The 18,816-nt window shown below is 70.9% G+C and overlaps 2 protein-coding genes and 1 long non-coding RNA gene across 3 annotated transcripts; 2 read left to right on the top strand and 1 right to left on the bottom strand.

Moving 5' to 3' along the window:
- The first annotated feature begins 5,681 nt into the window (after positions 1–5,681).
- Positions 5,682–7,833, top strand: LOC123345811 (collagen alpha-2(I) chain-like). Its single transcript, XM_044982867.1, has 3 exons — positions 5,682–5,894; positions 7,360–7,686; positions 7,817–7,833. Exons 1-3 carry the CDS (start codon positions 5,822–5,824, stop codon positions 7,831–7,833), a joined length of 417 nt encoding a protein of 138 aa, XP_044838802.1. The 5' UTR covers positions 5,682–5,821.
- Positions 7,703–10,537, top strand: LOC123345024 (endothelial zinc finger protein induced by tumor necrosis factor alpha-like). The gene has a single exon (XM_044981576.1). The coding sequence runs from the start codon at positions 7,842–7,844 to the stop codon at positions 10,419–10,421; it is 2,580 nt and encodes an 859-aa protein (XP_044837511.1). The 5' UTR covers positions 7,703–7,841; the 3' UTR covers positions 10,422–10,537.
- A 1,393-nt stretch (positions 10,538–11,930) lies between these two features.
- On the bottom strand, positions 11,931–17,320 carry LOC123346225. Its single transcript, XR_006572950.1, has 5 exons — positions 17,092–17,320; positions 15,205–15,324; positions 15,070–15,111; positions 12,499–12,537; positions 11,931–12,238 (listed from the first exon to the last, which is right to left on the bottom strand). It is a non-coding gene; the product is annotated as an uncharacterized LOC123346225 (long non-coding RNA).
- Between the last annotated feature and the right edge of the window lie 1,496 nt (positions 17,321–18,816).

The following is an 18,816-nucleotide window of genomic DNA, read 5'->3' on the forward strand; positions in this document are numbered from 1 at the left end:
GCAAAAACTCTGGCACGTGAGGTGTGAAAATACAATTAGGGAGGCCAAAAAAGAATGTGCAGAACAGCTGGCGAAAGACTCAAACGTTTTGTTAAGCACATCACAGGCAGGAGGCGAGGCAAAGGATCAATGGGGCCAATGGCCAGTCGAGGTGTGAAAGGAGCACTCAAGGACGACGAGGCCATTGCAGAAAAGCTGATTGAAGTCTCTGCACTGGTCTTCACTGCAGAAGAGGTGAGGGAGATCCCCACACCTGAGCCGTTCTTGTTAGGTGGCAGATCGGAGGAGCTGTCCCAGATTGAGGTCCCCTTAGAGGAGGGTTTGGAACAAACTGATCAACTAAACAGTAATAAGTGACTCACCAGGACCAGATGGTATCACCCAAGAGGTCGGAAGGAACTCAAATGTGAAATTGCAGAACTACTAAGTGTGGTATGTAGCCTATCATTTAAACCCGCTTCTGTACCAGGTGACTGGAGGAGAGCTACTGTGACACCAATTTTTAAAGGGCTCCAGAGATGATCCTGGCAGTTGCAGGCCAGGAAACACAACTTCAGTGCCGGGCAAACTGGCTGAAACTCTAGTGAAGAGCAGAATTATCAGACACCCAGATGAACGCGAGTTGTTGTGTTTGTAAAGGGAAATCCTGCCTCACCAATCTACTAGAATTCTTTGTGGAGGTCAACAAGCATGTGGACAAGGGGGATGTGGTGGATATAGTGGACTTAGACTTTCAGAAAGCCCTTGACAAGGTCCCTCAGCAAAGGCTCTTCAGCAAAGTAAACTGTCATGGGATAAGAGGGAAGGTCTCTCATGGATCGGTAACTGGTTACAAGAGGAAACACAGGGTAGGAATAAATGGTCAGTTTTCAGAACAGAGAGAGGTAAATAGTGGTGTCCCCAGGGGTCTGTACTGGGCCCAGTCCTGTTCCACATATTCCTAAATGATCTGAAAAAAGGGGTAAACAGTGAGGGGGGCAAAATTTGCAGATGATACAAAACTACTCAAGATAGTTAAATCCAAAGCAGACTGCGAAGAGCTACAGAGGGATCTCACAGAACTGGGTGACTGGGCAGCAAACTGGCAGATGAAATTCAGTGTTGATAAATGCAAAGCGATGCACGTGGGAAAACATCCTCCCAGTACCATGCATACAAAACGATGGGGTCTGAATTGGCTGTTCCCATTCCAGAAAGATCTTGGGGTCATTGTAGATGAGGGGTGAAAACATTATCTAAGTTGTATCCGTTCTCTGAGAACATCCACTCAATGTGCAGCGCCAGCCAAACAAGCGACCAGGATGTTGGGAACTGTGACAAAAGGGACAGATAATAAGACATGTGGCCTCTATATAAATCCATGGGACGCCCACACCTTGGAAACTGCGTGCGGATGTGGTCGCCCCCATCTCAAACAGGATCTGTTGGGATTGGAAAAGGTTCAGAAAAGGGGAACAGGAATGATGAGGGGTGTGGAACGGCTGCCGTATGAGGAGAGATTCATAGGACTGGGACCTTTCAGCTTGGAAAGGAGACGGCTAAGGGGGGATCTGACCGAGGTCTGTACAATCATGGCGGGTGTGGAGAAAGCAGATAAGGACGTGTTTGTTGTTTACTCGTTCTCCTAACACAAGAACAAGGGGTCACCCAACGAAATGGACAGGAACACAAGGCCGTATTTCCCCACACAGCGCAGTCGGGCTGTGGGACTCCTCGCCAGGGGATGTCGTGACGCCAAGGCTATAGCAGGGTTTTCAAAAGAACCCGGTGAGTTCCTGGAGGCCGGGCCCATCAATGGCGATTAGCCGGGAGGGGCAGGGATGCAACCCCCTGCTCCGGGTGTCCCTGGCCTCCGACTGTCAGAAGCTGGGACTGGGCAACAGGGGATGGATCCAGGGCCGTCCTTACCTGTATACAAAGTATGCAGCTGCGTAGGGCACCAGGAAACGTGGGGCACCCCTGCCCCACCCCTTCCCCAAGGCACCCCCCCTGCTCTGCCCCAGCCCAAGGACTGCAGCAGGGCCGGGCCTGCGCTCACCAGCGGCGGGAAGTGCAGCGACCTGGCCCGAGCCGCGCCGCCGATGAGCGCTGGGGGTGGGTTCCCCCCTCCCCCCCAAGCCAGCCCCCACCCCCACGGAGGCCTCCCCCCCTCCCCCGTGGGGAGCCGCATAGGGCCCAGGCTAGCCAGGGACGGCCCTGGATGGGTCACTGCATGAGTCCCTGCTCTGTTCATTCCCTCGGGGGCCCCTGGCACCAGGCACCGTCGGCAGGCAGGACGCTGGGCCGGACGGACCTTTGCTCTGACCCGGTGTGGCCGTTCCTATGCGCTTCAGTCCTCCTGTGCACCAGGGCTGGGGTCACATGGGTTTGTTATTGTAGGGTTGCTCACAGGTGCCGGGGCGGCAGTCACACAGGAGTGTTATCGGTCACAGTTTAGCCCCCATGTAGGGGGCGGCTGTTCTATGGGGCGGGGACGTCCCCGATTGCTCAGCGTCCTTTCCCCACTTCTGCCCCAAAGCGGAAGCTGCTTTTCGCCCCAATTCATCCCGCAGGGGTCGGGCTCTTCCAAAGCCCGTTGCTGGGGGCAGGGCAGGGCTGGGCGAGGGGCCCTGCCCGCCTCAGGGTCCCCTATTTCCTCCAGCCCCGAGCGAGTGAGCAGGCGGGGGCCCCCGCAGCAGGGGGCGCAGTCCCCCTGGGGGACCCCCCGTCACGACAGCCCCACTGGGCCGGCCCGCGGGAGGGAGGGCAGGGGGCTGGCCCGCGGGAGGGAGGGCAGGGGGCCGGCCCGCGGGAGGGAGGGCAGGGGGCCGGGCAGTGACAGCCCCACTGGGCCGGCCCGCGGGAGGGAGGGCAGGGGGCCGGGCAGTGACAGCCCCTCGGGGCCGGCCCGCGGGAGGGAGGGCAGGGGGCCGGCCCGCTGGTGGGCGGGCAGGGGGCCGGGCAGTGACAGCCCCACTGGGCCGGCCCGCGGGAGGGAGGGCCGGGGGCCGGGCCGGGGGAGGGAGGGCAGGGGGCTGGGCAGAGACAGCCCCACTCGGCCGGCCCTCAGGAGGGAGGGAGGGCAGGGGGCCGGCCCGCGGGAGGGAGGGCAGGGGGCTGGGCAGTGACAGCCCCACTGGGCCGGCCCGCGGGAGGGAGGGAGGGCAGGGGGCCGGCCCGCGGGAGGGAGGGCAGGGGGCCGGGCAGTGACAGCCCCACTGGGCCGGCCTGCGGGAGGGAGGGCAGGGGGCCGGCCCGCGGGAGGGAGGGCAGGGGGCCGGGCAGTGACAGCCCCACTGGGCCGGCCCGCGGGAGGGAGGGAGGGAAGGGGGCTGGGCAATGACAGCCCCACTGGGCCGGCCCGCGGGAGGGAGGGCAGGGGGCCGGGCAGTGACAGCCCCACTGGGCCGGCCCGCGGGAGGGAGGGCAGGGGGGCGGGCAGTGACAGCCCCACTGGGCCGGCCCGGGGGAGGGAGGGCAGGGGGCCGGCCCGCGGGAGGGAGGGCAGGGGGCCGGGCAGTGACAGCCCCACAGGGCCGGCCCGCGGGAGGGAGGGAGGGCAGGGGGCCGGCCCGGTGACAGTGGTGGCTGCAGCCCCTGGACAGAGGGAAGGGGCCGCAGGCCGGTGGCACAGGTGACCAGTCCTGGACGAACAGTCGTGAACCCTCGGCGTCCATTGTGGTTACCGGCTGGTGTCTCTGTCGCGCCGAGGGCTGGTCTGCGAGGCTGCCGAGGACTAGACCTGGCGGATGGAAACCCCGGGCAGTGGTGGGAGCTCAAGGGACCCTTTGAACCCATGGGACATTTTAAAGAGCGGTGGGTTTCCCGGGGGTCCCTAGGGAGAGGTGGGCGTCAACTCCCCTGGGGCAGCCAGAACTCGGCCTGCCGCGCGGCGCGAGCGGGAGGGGACGGTGCTCTGCGGCGCCTGGTGCACCAGGACAGGCCCGGAGACCCAGACTGGCCAGGGGCCGGCGACGCGCAGCCCACGGGGCTTGGGGGACAGAAAACACCGGGGTGGGGTTCGCAGGACTGGGCCTGGCCAGGGCTGGGGCATCTTGGCCAAAAGCCACGTCCCACATCGGTCACTGGTTGCACATTTTGCTTGTGCGACCCACTGGTCGGCACGTGTGTGCGTGTGAGTGTGTGTGCGTGTGCATGGACGTGTGTACGTGTGCACGGGTGTGGGTGTGTGCATGGATGTGTGTGTGTACGTGCACAGGTGTGAGTGTGCATGGGCGTGTGTGCACAGGTGTGTGTGCATGGATATGTGTGTGTGCATGGATGTGTGCGCATGCATAGGTGTGTGCGTGCGCACATGCACCTCCCGCTCTGTGCCCAGTGGCCTTGTCTTCAGCTGCCTGAGTGTGCCGAGAGCCTGAGCCCGTCACTGGGGGGGGCTGCCCTGAGTGTGACCGACAGGGACCCTGCCTGAGTGTGCCGAGAGCCTGAGCCCGTCACTGGGGGGGGCTGCCCTGAGTGTGACCGACAGGGACCCTGCCTGAGTGTGCCGAGAGCCTGAGCCCGTCCCTGGGGGGGGGCTGCCCTGAGTGTGACCGACAGGGACCCTGCCTGAGTGTGCCGAGAGCCTGAGCCCGTCACTGGGGGGGGGGGGCCTGCCCTGAGTGTGACCGACAGGGACCCTGCCTGAGTGTGCCGAGAGCCTGAGCCCATCACTGGGGGGGGGGGCTGCCCTGAGTGTGACCGACAGGGACCCTGCCTGAGTGTGCCGAGAGCCTGAGCCCATCACTGGGGGGGGGCTGCCCTGAGTGTGACCGACAGGGACCCTGCCTGAGTGTGCCGAGAGCCTGAGCCCGTCCCTGGGGGAGGAGGGGGCTGAGCCCGTCCCTGGGGGGGTTGTGGGGAGCTGAGCCCATTGTGGGGGGGGGAGATGATTTCCCCCCGTGGGGGGCGGCTCTGAACCCAGCAGCAGCATTTTCTGCCCTGCCCGGAGCGGCTGCGCCCCCCCCCGCCCGGCAGAGGCGGGTCGGGGGGCGGGTCCATGTCCCCCCCCATCCCGGGGCCTCTCCCCGCCCCGCCCCCCCGGGGGTTGGGCTTCCTGGGTCAGCGCCGCTGCCGCGTCCGCGCCCGGCCCCGCTGCTGCTCCCGGCCCGGGCGGGGGGAGCCCGGGGGCCGCGCTGGGCTGGAGCCGCCCCTGGGCCGGGCAGCGCCGAGCTCCGCCGGGGGAGGGAGCTGCTGCGCCGGGCCGGCAGGTGCGGGAGGGGACCGCGGGGCGCTGCGGGACCGCGGGGGGGGCGGTGCGGGGCAGGAGGGGGATGGGGGCAGTGCGGGAGGGGCCGAGCCAGGCGCTGCAGGACCGCGGGGGGGGAGCGGGAGGAAGTGGGGGGGGGGCGCTGACCCCCATCCAGCCATGGGGCAGGAGCAGCCCCGGGCAGGGGGGTGACTAAGATCCGAACATCCCGCAGCCCCCCCGGTCCTCCCAGAGCCCCCCCCCGCCCCGGGTGTCTGTAGGACAGTGAGACCCCAGGGACTGTGGTACCTCCTGGGGTGGTATCCCCCTCCCCGCCCCCCAGTCAGCCCCACGGGCCCATCCTGCCCCCTCCCTGCCCCCCAGTCAGCCCCACGGGCCCATCCTGCCCCCTCCCCGCCCCCCAGTCAGCCCCACGGGCCCATCCTGCCCGGTATCCTGCCCCCTCCCTGCCCCCCAGTCAGCCCCAGGGGCCCATCCCGCCCGGTATCCTGCCCCCCGGAGCAGGCCGGGGCTGGGTTCAAGTCATGGGCCGTTCCCTGTAGCCGATATTCTCCTGCCGCGTCGCACGCCCTGATCTCGCCTGTCCCGGCCCCCGAGCAGGATTTCTGATCCCTGGGCCGGACGCTCTCCCGGATGGAGCGAGGGGCAGAGCCGGGGGTCCCGGGGCCCCGGGGCGCTGAGGAGACCCCGAGAGACGCCCGCACAGGTGAGGAGTCGCTTAAACCGGCTCAGAAATTCCCCCCCGGCTTCCTGGGGCCTTTAAATCCTGGGCCGTAACAGAAGGGGCTTTACGGGCCCGTCAGGGGCTGCCCCGGCCCCCGCACATGTCCTGGTTTCACAACCTCCATTTTGTGTGTGTTCCTGGCTACTTAGAGTCTGTCTGTCCCTGTCAGTCGGTCTGTCTGTCCAGAGACCTCTGTGCCTGTCTGTCTGTCTGTCCCTGTCGGTCTGTCCCTGGAGGCCTGTCGGTCTGTCTGTCCAGAGACCTCTGTCCCTGTCGGTCTGTCCCTGGAGGCCTGTCGGTCTGTCTGTCCAGAGACCTCTGTCCCTGTCGGTCTGTCTGTGTGTCTGTCCCTGGAGGCCTGTCGGTCTGTCTGTCCATACACCTCTGTGCCTGTCTGTGTGTCTGTCCCTGGAGGCCTGTCCGTCTGTCTGTCCATACACCTCTGTGCCTGTCTGTGTGTCTGTCCCTGGAGGCCTGTCGGTCTGTCTGTCCATACACCTCTGTCCCTGTCGGTCTGTCTGTCCCTGTCGGTCTGTCTGTCCCTGGAGGCCTGTCCGTCTGTCTGTCCATACACCTCTGTCCTGTCTGTGTGTCTGTCCCTGGAGGCCTGTCGGTCTGTCTGTCCATACACCTCTGTCCTGTCTGTGTGTCTGTCCCTGGAGGCTGTTTTCAGGCCTAGAAGCGCTGGGATCAGGCCCCACAGACAGCCCGGGCTGGGTCCTGACTACACCCCCGCGTCTGTCTGTCCCACTCTGTCCCTCTGCCCCCCCAGCCCCGGGGCTGCCTCGGCTGCTGCTCAGGGCTTGCCCTGCCGCAGCCGAGAGACACCAGCCTGGGAGGGGTCAGCCTGCCGGCCGCTCTGAATCCGACCGCTCGGTCTCTTTGTCCCCTTGGGAGGCGCTGAGCAGCAGCAGAGGCCCCGGGTCCATGTCTGCAGGCTCAGGAAGGCAGCACAGCGAGCTGGCTCAGACGCTAGCGGTGGAATCCTGGGGGGGTTCCTGGCTCAGGATCCTCCCCGACCAGGCCCCGATTCCCCACGGCGAGGGGATAATTCCTGCGTTGAGCTCTCTGGTTTGTTCCCTTTCCCGAGCAGGGACGGCTCGGGTCTGAATCCCTCTCTCTGTCCCACGGGGCTCCGGGGGGTTCACAGACAGACCTGGGACCGAGCCAAGAGCTTCGCTTCACCGAGGAAGGGAAACCCCCCATCTCCCCTGGGAACCCGCGAACTAGGGAGAAAACGACAGCACAGGAGGGAGTAAATGAGAGGACGGGACGCGGAGGCTGTGCCGAGCGCACGGCAGGGCAGCCAGTGCCGGGTCACCCTGCGGCTGTGCGAGAACCCCCCCGTCAGAGTGAACATACAGCTCAGCGGTTACTAAACCCTGCGGGGGGGGGGGGGGCATGTTCCGCCCCGCGAGAACACTGACCGAGATCCTTTCCCCCGCAGGCGACGGGCCGGCCAGCGAGGCCGAGGGGGATCCCCAGCCAGCGGGGCCACACGGGATGGTACCGGGACGACCCCAGGAGAGTGATCTGCCCAGCCCAGGTGCCTGCGAGCGCCGGCGGGAAAACCCTGCTGGGGAGAGAGACGCGGACCCGGCTCCCCGCGGGGCAGGCGACGAGGGGCTGAACGAATCCACGATCCGGGCGGCGGGGACGCCCCACTTCTCTGCCCTGGCGCTGAACGAATCCACGATCCGGGCGGCGGGGACGCCCCACAGCTCTGCCCTGGCACTGAATGAATCCACGATCCGGCCGGCAGGGACACCTCACGGCTCTGCCCTGGCGCTGAACGAATCCACGATCCGGGCGGCGGGGACGCCCCACAGCTCTGCCCTGGCACTGAATGAATCCACGATCCGGCCGGCAGGGACGCCTCACGGCTCTGCCCTGGCTCCCTGCAGCTCTGCCCCGGTGCTGAACGAGTCCATGATCTGGGCGGCGGGGATGCCCCACAGCTCTGCCCTGGCTCCCCGCGGGGCCGGCAAGGGGCTGAACGAATCCACGATCCGGCCGGCAGGGACGCCCCGCAGCTCTGTCCCGGCTCCCCGCGGGGCCGGCGAAGGGCTGAACGAATCCACGATCCGGCCGGCAGGGACGCCCCACAGCTCTGCCCCGGTTCCCTGTGGGGCTGGCAAGGGGCTGAACGAATCCACGATCCGGCCGGCAGGGACGCCGCACAGCTGTGCCCTGGCTCCCTGTGGGGCTGGCAAGGGGCTGAACGAATCCACGATCCAGCCGGTGGGGACGCCCCACAGCTCTGTCCCGGCTCCCCGCGGGGCCAGCGAGGGGCTGAACGAATCCACGATCCGGCCGGCAGGGACGCCCCACAGCTCTGTCCCGGCTCCCCGCGGGGCCAGCGAGGGGCTGAACGAATCCACGATCCGGCCGGCAGGGACGCCCCACAGCTCTGTCCCGGCTCCCCACGGGGCCAGCGAGGGGCTGAACGAATCCACGATCCGGCCGGCAGGGACGCCCCACAGCTGTGCCCCAGCGCCCCAGCCGGGGATCGGCGCCCCAGCGAGACCGGCCGGGCCCCCGGCCCCCGGGCGGCAGTACGCCTGTCCCGAGTGCGGCCGGGCCTTCGGGCAGAGCTCCCACCTGACGCAGCACCTGCGGATCCACACGGGCGAGCGGCCCTACGTCTGCCCCGACTGCGGCCGGGCCTTCAGCGCCAGCTCCAACTTCCTGGCGCACCGGCGCACCCACACGGGCGAGAAGCCCTACGACTGCTCCGTGTGCGGGCGCAGCTTCCGCGCCAGCTCCACCCTGCAGCGGCACCGGCGCCTGCACACGGGCGAGCGCCCCTACCGCTGCGGGCACTGCGGCCGCGCCTTCTCCCAGAGCTCCTCGCTGGCCAAGCACCGGCGCCTGCACACGGGCGAGCGCCCCTACCGCTGCGGCCAGTGCGGGGAGGCCTTCGCCGTGCAGTCGGGGCTGGCCGCCCACCGGAGCCGGCACACGGGCGAGCGCCCCTTCGCCTGCCCCGACTGCGGCAAGGGCTTCCGGCGCAGCTCCGACCTGGTGCAGCACCAGCGCGCCCACACCGGGGAGCGGCCCTTCCGCTGCGGCCAGTGCGGCGCCGGCTTCAACCTGGCCTCCACCCTGGTCAACCACCAGCGCAGCCACACCGGGGAGCGGCCCTACCGCTGCCAGCGCTGCGGGGCCAGCTTCGCCCGCAGCTCCACCCTGGCGCGCCACCGGCGGGGCCACGGGCCCGAGGGCGCCGGGCGGCAGGAGGCAGAGCCCGGCCCCCCGCCCGGCCCCCTGAATCAGGGCTCCTGCCCCCTGCCCCAGCAGGGCCCCCTGGGTCACAGCTCAGAGCCCCTCTCTGGCCAGGACACCCTCACCCAGCAGGGCCCCCTGCGTCACGGGTCAGCTCCTGCCCCCCGGCAGCCCCCAACGGGTCAGGGGTCAGAGCCTGCCCCACATCAGCGTCCCCTGAGCCAGGGCCCCATGGGTCACGGGTCAGCTCCTGCCCCCCGGCAGCCCCCAACGGGTCACGGGTCAGCTCCTGCCCCCCAGGAACCCCCCATGGGTCACGGGTCAGATCCTGCCCCCCAGGAACCCCCCACGGGTCATGGGTCAGAGCCTGCCCCCCGGCAGCCCCCCACGGGTCAGGGGTCAGAGCCTGCCCCCCATCAGGGTCCCCTGAGCCAGGGCCCCATGGGTCACAGGTCAGATCCTGCCCCGCAGCAGAACCCCCTGAGTCAGGGCACCATAGATCAGGGCCCGGCCCCCCAGCCTGGCACTCTGGGTCATGGGTCAGAGCCTGCCCCCCAGGAGGCCCCCCCAGCTCGGCCCCCCGCCCCCCAGCCGGGCGAGCGCCCCTACCCGTGCCTGGTGTGCGGGAAGCGGTTCTCCCGCAGCTCCAACCTGGTGGCCCACCAGCGGATCCACGCGGGCGACAAGCCCTTCCGGTGCCCGGAGTGCGGGCGCGGCTTCCTGCGCGGCTCCAACCTGCGGACGCACCGGCGCCTGCACACGGGCGAGCGCCCCTACCCCTGCCCCGAGTGCGGCAAGCGCTTCGGCGACACCTCCGTGCTGGTCAAGCACCAGCGCATCCACACGGGCGAGCGCCCGCACCGCTGCCCCGACTGCCCCCGCCGCTTCAGCCAGGCCTCGGACCTGGTGGCCCACCGGCGGGTGCACACGGGCGAGAAGCCCTACGTCTGCGCCGAGTGCGGGCGCGGCTTCAGCCGCAGCTCCAACCTGCTGACGCACCGGCGGCTGCACCGCGGCGAGCGCCCCTACCCCTGCCCCCAGTGCGGCAAGAGCTTCGGCCAGAGCTCCGACCTGCTGCAGCACCAGCGCACCCACACGGGCGAGCGCCCCTTCGCCTGCGCCCAGTGCGGCAAGGCCTTCAGCAAGGGCTCCACCCTCACCGGGCACCAGCGCATCCACACGGGCGAGCGGCCCTTCGCCTGCCCTGCCTGCTGCAAGCGCTTCCGGCACAGCTCCCACCTGACGGCCCACCTGCGGGTGCACGCGCGGGCGCGGCCGCTGTGAGCCGGAGCCCCTCGGCTCTGCCCCCCGGCCCTGCCCCCTGGCTCCCACCTGCGGGTGCACGCCCGGGAGCGGCCGCTGTGAGCCGGAGACCCCCGGCTCTGCCCCCCGCCCTGCCCCCCGGCTCCCTCCTGCGGGTGCACGCCCCGGAGCGGCCGCTGTGAGCCGGAGCCCCCCGCCCTGCCCCCTGGCCCTGCCCCCCGGCTCCCACCTGCGGGTGCACGCGCGGGAGCGGCCGCTGTGAGCCGGAGCCCCCCGCCCTGCCCCCCGGCTCCCACCTGCGGGTGCACGCGCGGGAGCGGCCACTGTGAGCCGGAGCCCCCCGCCCTGCCCCCCGGCTCCCCCCAGCGGGTGCACGCGCGGGAGCGGCCGCTGTGAGCCGGAGCCCCCAGCCCTGCCCCCCGGCGCCCACCAGCGGGTGCACGCGCGCGGAGCGGCCGCTGTGAGCTGGAGCCCCCCCCCTGCCCCCTGGCCCTGCCCCCCGGCTCCCACCTGCGGGTGCACGCCCGGGCGCAGCCGCTGTGAGCTGGAGCCCGTGGCCCTGCCCCCCGGCTCTGCCCCCCGGCTCCCACCTGCGGGTGCACGCCCCGGAGCGGCCGCTGTGAGCCGGAGCCCCTGGCCCTGCCCCCCGGCCCTGCCCCCCGGCCCTGGCCCCCGGCTGCGAAGGGAGTGGGGGCTGGTGGGTTAAAGCTGGTGGGGGGGGGCAGACAGCCTGAACCCGGTGCTATGAGGGGCGGGGCTGCCCTGAGTGTGCAGAGCCCGAACCCGGTGCTGCGAGGGGAGCGGGGGCGCTGCCCTGCGTGCGCCGCTGCCTGAGTCTGCACAGAGCCGGCGCCTGGCGCGGGGGGGGGGGGGGAACTCCTGCCCCCCTGCTTGGCAGCAGGAACGCGGCTTTCCCTGTTCCCCTGGGGTGCCGTGGGGGGGCCCGGGGTGTGGGGCGGGGGCTGGTCAGCGCTCGGCTGTGCCGAAGGGTCGCAGGGAGCGGCTGAGTGCGCAGGCCCCTGGGTGGCGATTCGCACCCAGCCCCATGGCAGCGCGTTCCCCACCAGGGAGTCTGCACAAAGGGGGGTTTCCAGCCGGGGAGGGCGGGGGATTCTGTTGATTTTCCCCCTTGTGTAAATAAATGTGATGTGCAGAATTCAGCTCCGGAGTCGGGCTCCTGACTGGTGAACATGGAGCCTGCTGGGGCGGGGAACGGGACACGGGGCCTGTCCCCTCTGGGGGGCGCCGGCTCCCACCCGGCCCCAGGGCGGGGACTGGCTGGCTCAGGGGGGCGGGGAACGGGACACGGGGCCTGTCCCCTCTGGGGGTCGCTGGCTCTGATCTGGCCCCAGGGCAGGGGCCTGTCTCCTCTGGGGGTCGCTGGCTCTGATCCGGCCCTGGGGCAGGGAATGGGGCCAGGGCCTGTCCCCTCTGGGGTGCCGGTTCTGCGAATCCGCCAGCCCCTGGGGTTTTGCTGCCGGGGGTTGTTTCCCCGCCGAGCCCTGGCGCTGGGGGAGGCACCGACACGGGTGACGATTACAGACGGTTCTTTATGATCCATATTGCAGCAGTGGCCCGGCCTCGGGTGCTCGGCGCTGCACGGCCAGCGAGGGAAAGGGGCCATTTCCCACGGCCCTTCGCTCCCTGCCTGGGCGTGCGGCCCTGGGTGGGGGGCGCGGGGGGGGACAGTGAACCGGGGGCAGCAGGGCTGGGGGCAGAAATCAATTGACAATCAGTGGGGCCCCCAGGTTCTCAAGGGCCAGGCGACGTTTCCGACTCAGTTCACGTGTCCAGCCTTGGGTGGCCAGGAACCCAGGTGTCCGGGTGGAAAATCCGGCCTGGGGGAAAAACAAGGGAATGAGAGAAGGGGCCGGGGGGGGGGGGGTGGAGGGAAAACCTGCTGGGGTCGGTAAAGGCATTAGCTGGGGGTCACCCCCCCCCCAGAAACCCCCCTGGGGGGCGGGAGGGGCGGACTGGGAGCTGGGGAAGTCAGGGCTGCAGTACCCGCTGTGGCCACGGGGGGGCGGACCTGCTCCCCCAGAAATCCCCAGGTGCGGAGCGGGGGCTGTGATGGGGGGCGGGAGGGCGCTGCACTTACCAGACCCATGGGATCAGCTGTCTTCGGGCACCTCTTCCTCTGGCGGAGGAGAAGGGGGGCAGGTTACTCAGTGCGTGGGGGTGGGGGGTGCATCTCCCCCAGCCCGGGGTCAAGGGGGTTTGCGGGGTGGGGGGATGCCCCAAGGGGGAAGGGGTCACGGGGCGGGGGGGGCTCCCAAGGGCATGTCTCCCATGGGGAAGGGGGTGCATGGGGGTGGGGCAGGGAAGTCCTGGGGTGGAGCCCCAGGGGGAGGGGGCCCCAGGAGGTGTAGCCCCAACAGGGAGGGGGCAGGGGGAGGCGGAGGGGGGGCTCCCACCCGGAGGGGGTATCCCTGTGGGGGGGGAGACCCCGGGGGCATATCCCCGTGGGGAGGGGCAGGGGGGAGGCCCCGGGGGCAGGGCAGGGGGCTCCCGGAGGGGGTATCCCTGTGGGGGGGGGAGGCCCCGGGGGTAGGCAGGGGGCTCCCGGAGGGGGTATCCCTGTGGGGGGGAGACCCCGGGGGCATATCCCCCTGGGGAGGGACAGGGAGGAGACCCGGGGGGCAGGGCAGGGGGCTCCCGGAGGGGGTATCCCTGTGGGGGGGGAGACCCCGGGGGCATATCCCCCTGGGGAGGGGCAGGGGGGAGACCCCGGGGGCAGGGGGCTCCCGGAGGGGGTATCCCTGTGGGGGGGGAGGCCCTGGGGGCATATCCCCCTGGGGAGGGGCAGGGGGCAGACCCCGGGGGCAGGGCGGGGGCTCCCGGAGGGGGTATCCCTGTGGGGGGGAGACCCCGGGGGCATATCCCCTTGGGGAGGGGCAGGGAGGAGGCCCCGGGGGCAGGCAGGGGGCTCCCGGAGGGGGTATCCCTGTGGGGGGGGAGACCCCGGGGGCAGGGCAGGGGGCTCCCGGAGGGGGTATCCCTGTGGGGGGGAGGCCCTGGGGGCAGGCAGGGGGCTCCCGGAGGGGGTATTCCTGTGGGGGGGGAGACCCCGGGGGCATATCCCCCTGGGGAGGGGCAGGGGGGTGACCCCGGGGGCAGGGCAGGGGGCTCCCGGAGGGGGTATCCCTGTTGGGGGGGAGACCCCGGGGGCAGGGCAGGGGGCTCCCGGAGGGGGTATCCCTGTGGGGGGGGGTACCCAGGGGGCAGGGCAGGGGGCTCCCGGAGGGGGTATCACTGTGCGGGGGCGGGCCCCCGGGGCAGGCAGGGGGCTCCCGGAGGGGGTATCCCTGTGGGGGGGAGACCCCGGGGGCATATCCCCCTGGGGAGGGGCAGGGGGGAGGCCCTGGGGGCAGGCAGGGGGCTCCCGGAGGGGGTATCCCGGTGGGGGGGGAGACCCCGGGGGCAGGGCCGGGGGCTCCCGGAGGGGGGCTCCCTGGGGGGGGGAGACCAGGGGGCAGGGCAGGGGGCTCCCGGAGGGGGTATCCCTGTGGGGGGGGAGACCCCGGGGGCAGGGCAGGGGGCTCCCGGAGGGGGTATCCCTGTGGGGGGGAGACCCCGGGGGCATATTCCCCTGGGGAGGGGCAGGGGGAAGGCCCTGGGGGCAGGCAGGGGGCTCCCGGAGGGGGTATCCCTGTGGGGGGGGAGACCCCGGGGGCAGGGCAGGGGGCTCCCGGAGGGGGTATCCCGGGGGGGGGAGACCCCGGGGGCATATCCCCTTGGGGAGGGGGAGGGGGGAGGCCCCGGGGGCAGGGCAGGGGGCTCCCACCCGGAGGGGGTCTCCCTGTGGGGGGGGAGACCCCGGGGGCAGGGCCGGGGGCTCCCGGAGGGGGGATCACGCGGGGGGGCGACCCCGGGGGCATATCCCCTTGGGGAGGGGCAGGGAGGAGGCCCCGGGGGCAGGCAGGGGGCTCCCGGAGGGGGTATCCCGGGGGGGGGAGACCCCGGGGGCATATCCCCTTGGGGAGGGGCAGGGGGGAGACCCCGGGGGCAGGGCAGGGGGCTCCCGGAGGGGGTATCCCTGGGGGGGGGGAGGCCCCGGGGGCAGGGCAGGGGGCTCCCGGAGGGGGTATCCCTGTGGGGGGGGAGGCCCCGGGACATATCCCCTTGGGGAGGGGCAGGGGGGAGACCCCGGGGGCAGGGCAGGGGGCTCCCGGAGGGGGTATCCCTGGGGGGGGAGACCCTGGGGGCATATCCCCTTGGGGAGGGGCAGGGGGGAGGCCCGGGGGGCAGGGCAGGGGGCTCCCAGAGGGGGTATCCCTGGGGGGGGAGGCCCCGGGGGCATATCCCCGTGGGGAGGGGCAGGGGGAGGCCCCGGGGGCAGGGCAGGGGGCTCCCGGAGGGGGTATCCCTGTGGGGGGGAGACCCCGGGGGCATATCCCCTTGGGGAGGGGCAGGGGGGAGGCCCCGGGGGCAGGGCAGGGGGCTCCCGGAGGGGGTATCCCGGGGAGGAGGCCCCGGGGGCAGGGCGGGGGCTCCCGGAGGGGGTATCCCGGGGAGGAGACCCCGGGGGCAGGGCAGGGGGCTCCCGGAGGGGGTATCCCGGGGGCAGGGCAGGGGGCTCCCGGAGGGGGTATCCCGGAGGGGAGACCCCGGGGCATATCCCCCCAGGACCCCACTCCCTGTCTGAGGGGGGCGCCGGGGGGTCTCTCACCTGAGGCCAGGCCCAGTCGGGACTGTCCCAGCTTCCAGCGAGCTGCAGAGACACAAGCGGTGGGCGAGGTCAGGAGACGAGTTGTGCCCGTTCTCAGCCCAGCTGCGCCCCCCGCCCGCCCGGCCCCCCTCTTACCTCGCCTCCTGCACAGCAGCAGCGCCCCCGCCAGGCCGGCCAGGCCCCCCAGCGCCCCCAGAGTCGCCCCGGCCACGGTCCCAGGGGAGACGCCCCCTCGGTACAACGGGCTCCTGGAGGCTGGGACAGAGCCATGGGGAGAACAGTTAGAAATTGGGGTGGGAGGCTCCTGGCAGCGGGGGGGCTGGCAGGGCTGTGGGGGCAAGGGGCAGTGGGGAGGGGCCTGGGGGGATCCGGGTGGCAGGGCAGTGGGGGAAGGGGGTGCTATGGGGCACTGGGGGGTCTCTGGGGGGATCCTGGTGGTAGGGCAGTGGGGGAAGGGGTGCAGGGGGGTCACTGGGGGGATCCCGGTGGCAGGGCAGTGGGGGAAGGGGCGCTGGGGGGGTCTCTGGGGGGATCCCGGTGGCAGGGCAGTGGGGGAAGGGGCGCAGGGGGGGTCTCTGGGGGGATCCCGGTGGCAGGGCAGTGGGGGAAGGGGGCACTGGGGGATCTCTGGGGGGATCCCGGTGGCAGGGCAGTGGGGGAAGGGGGTGCTATGGAGCACTGGGGGGTGCTGGGGGGATCCTGGTGGCAGGGCAGTGGGGGAAGGGGGCACTGGGGGGTCTCTGGGGGGATCCCGGTGGCAGGGCAGTGGGGGAAGGGGGCACTGGGGGGTCTCTGGGGGGATCCCGGTGGCAGGGCTGTGGGGGGACGGGGGCGCTGGGGGTCTCTGGGGGGATCCCAGTGGCAGGGCAGTGGGGGAAGGGGGAGCTATGGAGAACTGGGGGGTGCTGGGGGGATCCTGGTGGCAGGGCAGTAGGGGAAGGGGGCACTGGCGGTTCTCTGGGGGGATCCCGGTGGCAGGGTGTGGGGGGAAGGGGGCACTGGGGGGTCTCTGGGGGGATCCCGTGGCAGGGCAGTGGGGGAATGGGGCACTGGGGGGTCTCTGGGGGGATCCCAGTGGCAGGGCAGTGGGGGAAGGGGGCACTGGGGGGTCTCTGGGGGGATCCCAGTGGCAGGGCAGTAGGGGAAGGGGGCACTGGGGGGTCTCTGGGGGGATCCCGGTGGCAGGGCTGTGGGGGGAAGGGGGCGCTGGGGGACTCTGGGGGGATCCCGGTGGCAGGGCTGTGGGGGAAGGGGGTGCTATGGAGCACTGGAGGGTGCTGGGGGGATCCCCGTGGCAGGGCAGTGGGGGAAGGGGCGCTGGGGGGTCTCTGGGGGGAACCCGGTGGCAGGGCAGTGGGGGAAGGGGCGCTGGGGGGTCTCTGGGGGGATCCCGGTGGCAGGGCAGTGGGGGAAGGGGTTGATCTGGAGACATGGGGGGTGCAAGGGAGATCCTTGTGGCAGGGCAGGCGGTGAAGGGGGCACTGGGGGGTCTCTGGGGGGATCCCGGTGGCAGGGCTGTGGGGGAAGGGGTGCTGGGGGTCTCTGGGGGGATCCCAGTGGCAGGGCAGTGGGGGAAGGGGGCACTGGGGGGTCTCTGGGGGGATCCCGGTGGCAGGGCTGTGGGGGAAGGGGTGCTGGGGGTCTCTGGGGGGATCCCAGTGACAGGGCTGTGGGGGGAAGGGGGCGCTGGGGGTCTCTGGGGGGATCCCGGTGGCAGGGCAGTTGGGGAAGGGGGCGCTGGGGGTCTCTGGGGGGATCCCGGTGGCAGGGCAGTAGGGGAAGGGGGCACTGGGGAGTCTCTGGGGGGATCCCGGTGGCAGGGCAGTGGGGGAAGGGGCGCTGGGGGGGTGTCTGGGGGGATCCCGGTGGCAGGGCAGTAGGGGAAGGGGGCACTGGGGGGTCTCTGGGGGGATCCCGGTGGCAGGGCTGTGGGGGAAGGGGGCACTGGGGGGGTCTCTGGGGGGATCCCAGTGACAGGGCTGGGGGGGAAGGGGTGCTGGGGGTCTCGGGGGGGGCACTTACCCCACGCAGTCTCCAGCGGCGTCTCCAGGTCCCCGTGCCTGCCCTGGCACCGCACCCCCTGGGCCTCGCCCTCGGGCACCCGCAGGCGGCTCTGGCGTTGGTAGCACCCGTCCCCGCTGGGCAGCCCCGGGCCCGCCTCGGCCCCCGGCAGCGTCGTGTTCCCCCGCAGCCAGGACACCTCGATGTCCCGCGTGGGGAACCCCCAGGCCTGGCACCCCAGAGTCAGCCAGCCCGGTGCCCGGGGGTTGGGCGGGACCAGGCCTGCAGCTGGGGGGCAGCTGGGGGGAGAGACAGTGAGAGCCCAGCCCCCCGTCTGTGGGGTCACCCATCCCCCTTTCCTTGGGGTCACCCCAGCCCCTGATCTGTGGGGTCACCCAGCCCCCTATCTGTGGGGTCACCCAGCCCCCTTTCCTTGGGGTCACCCGAGCCCCTGATCTGTGGGGTCACTCGTCCCCCTTTCCTTGGGGTCACCCGAGCCCCTGATCTGTGGGGTCACTCGTCCCCCTTTCCTTGGGGTCACCCGAGCCCCTGATCTGTGGGGTCACCCATCCCCCTTTCCTTGGGGTCACCCCAGCCCCTGATCTGTGGGGTCACCCATCCCCCTTTCCTTGGGGTCACCCCAGCCCCTGATCTGTGGGGTCACCCAGCCCCCTGTCTGTGGGGTCACCCAGCCCCCTTTCCTTGGGGTCACCCGAGCCCCTGATCTGTGGGGTCACTCGTCCCCCTTTCCTTGGGGTCACCCGAGCCCCTGATCTGTGGGGTCACTCGTCCCCCTTTCCTTGGGGTCACCCGAGCCCCTGATCTGTGGGGTCACCCAGCCCCCCATCTGTGGGGTCACCCAGCCCCCTTTCCTTGGGGTCACCCCAGCTCCTGATCTGTGGGGTCACTCGTCCCCCTTTCCTTGGGGTCACCCGAGCCCCTGATCTGTGGGGTCACTCGTCCCCCTTTCCTTGGGGTCACCCGAGCCCCTGATCTGTGGGGTCACCCGAGCCCCTGATCTGTGGGGTCACCCAGCCCCCTTTCCTTGGGGTCACCCCAGCCCCTGATCTGTGGGGTCACCCAGCCCCCTGTCTGTGGGGTCACCCATCCCCCTTTCCTTGGGGTCACCCCAGCCCCTGATCTGTGGGGTCACCCAGCCCCCTTTCCTTGGGGTCACCCAAGCCCCTGATCTGTGGGGTCATCCAGTCCCCCATCTGTGGGGTCACCCAGCCCTGGATCTGGGGGGGGTCACCCCAGGCCCCAATCTGTGGATCATCCCTCCCCCTTTGCTTGGGATCACTTCTGTCCCCAATCTGCGGGGTCACCCCAACCCCTGAGGTCACCCCCTCCTCCAAACCGTGGAGTCACCCCTCCTCCCACCCCCGTAATCCATGGGGGGATGACCCCAGCCCAGGGAGGCCCCGTTCCATGGGGTGACTGCCCCCCCAGCCCCCTTTCCACGGGGTGACCCCCTCCCCAGACCCCATTCCACGGGGCGACCCCTCCCCCAGCCCCGTTCCATGGGGCGACCCCTCCCCCAGCCCCTGTTCCACGGGGCGACCCCTCCCCAGCCCCCGTTCCATGGGGCGGCAGCCCCGCCCCCGGCCCCGTTCCATGGGGTGACAGCCCCGCCCCCGGCCCCGTTCCATGGGGCGGCAGCCCCGCCCCCCGGCCCCGTTCCATGGGGCGGCAGCCCCGCCCCCGGCCCCTACCTGCCCTCCTGGCCCAGGCGCGCCGGCTGCGCAG

The sequence above is a fragment of the Mauremys mutica genome, chromosome 12, assembly GCF_020497125.1.
Source record: "Mauremys mutica isolate MM-2020 ecotype Southern chromosome 12, ASM2049712v1, whole genome shotgun sequence".
Lineage (NCBI taxonomy): Eukaryota > Metazoa > Chordata > Testudines > Geoemydidae > Mauremys > Mauremys mutica.

Coding starts and splice junctions, on each gene's coding strand:
- LOC123345811 (XM_044982867.1), top strand. CDS start 5,822: ATGGAGCGAGGGGCAGAGCCGGGGGTCCCGGGGCCCCGGGGCGCTGAG. Junction 5,895..7,359: donor CCCGAGAGACGCCCGCACAG/GTGAGGAGTCGC, acceptor TTTCCCCCGCAG/GCGACGGGCCGGCCAGCGAG.
- LOC123345024 (XM_044981576.1), top strand. CDS start 7,842: ATGATCTGGGCGGCGGGGATGCCCCACAGCTCTGCCCTGGCTCCCCGC.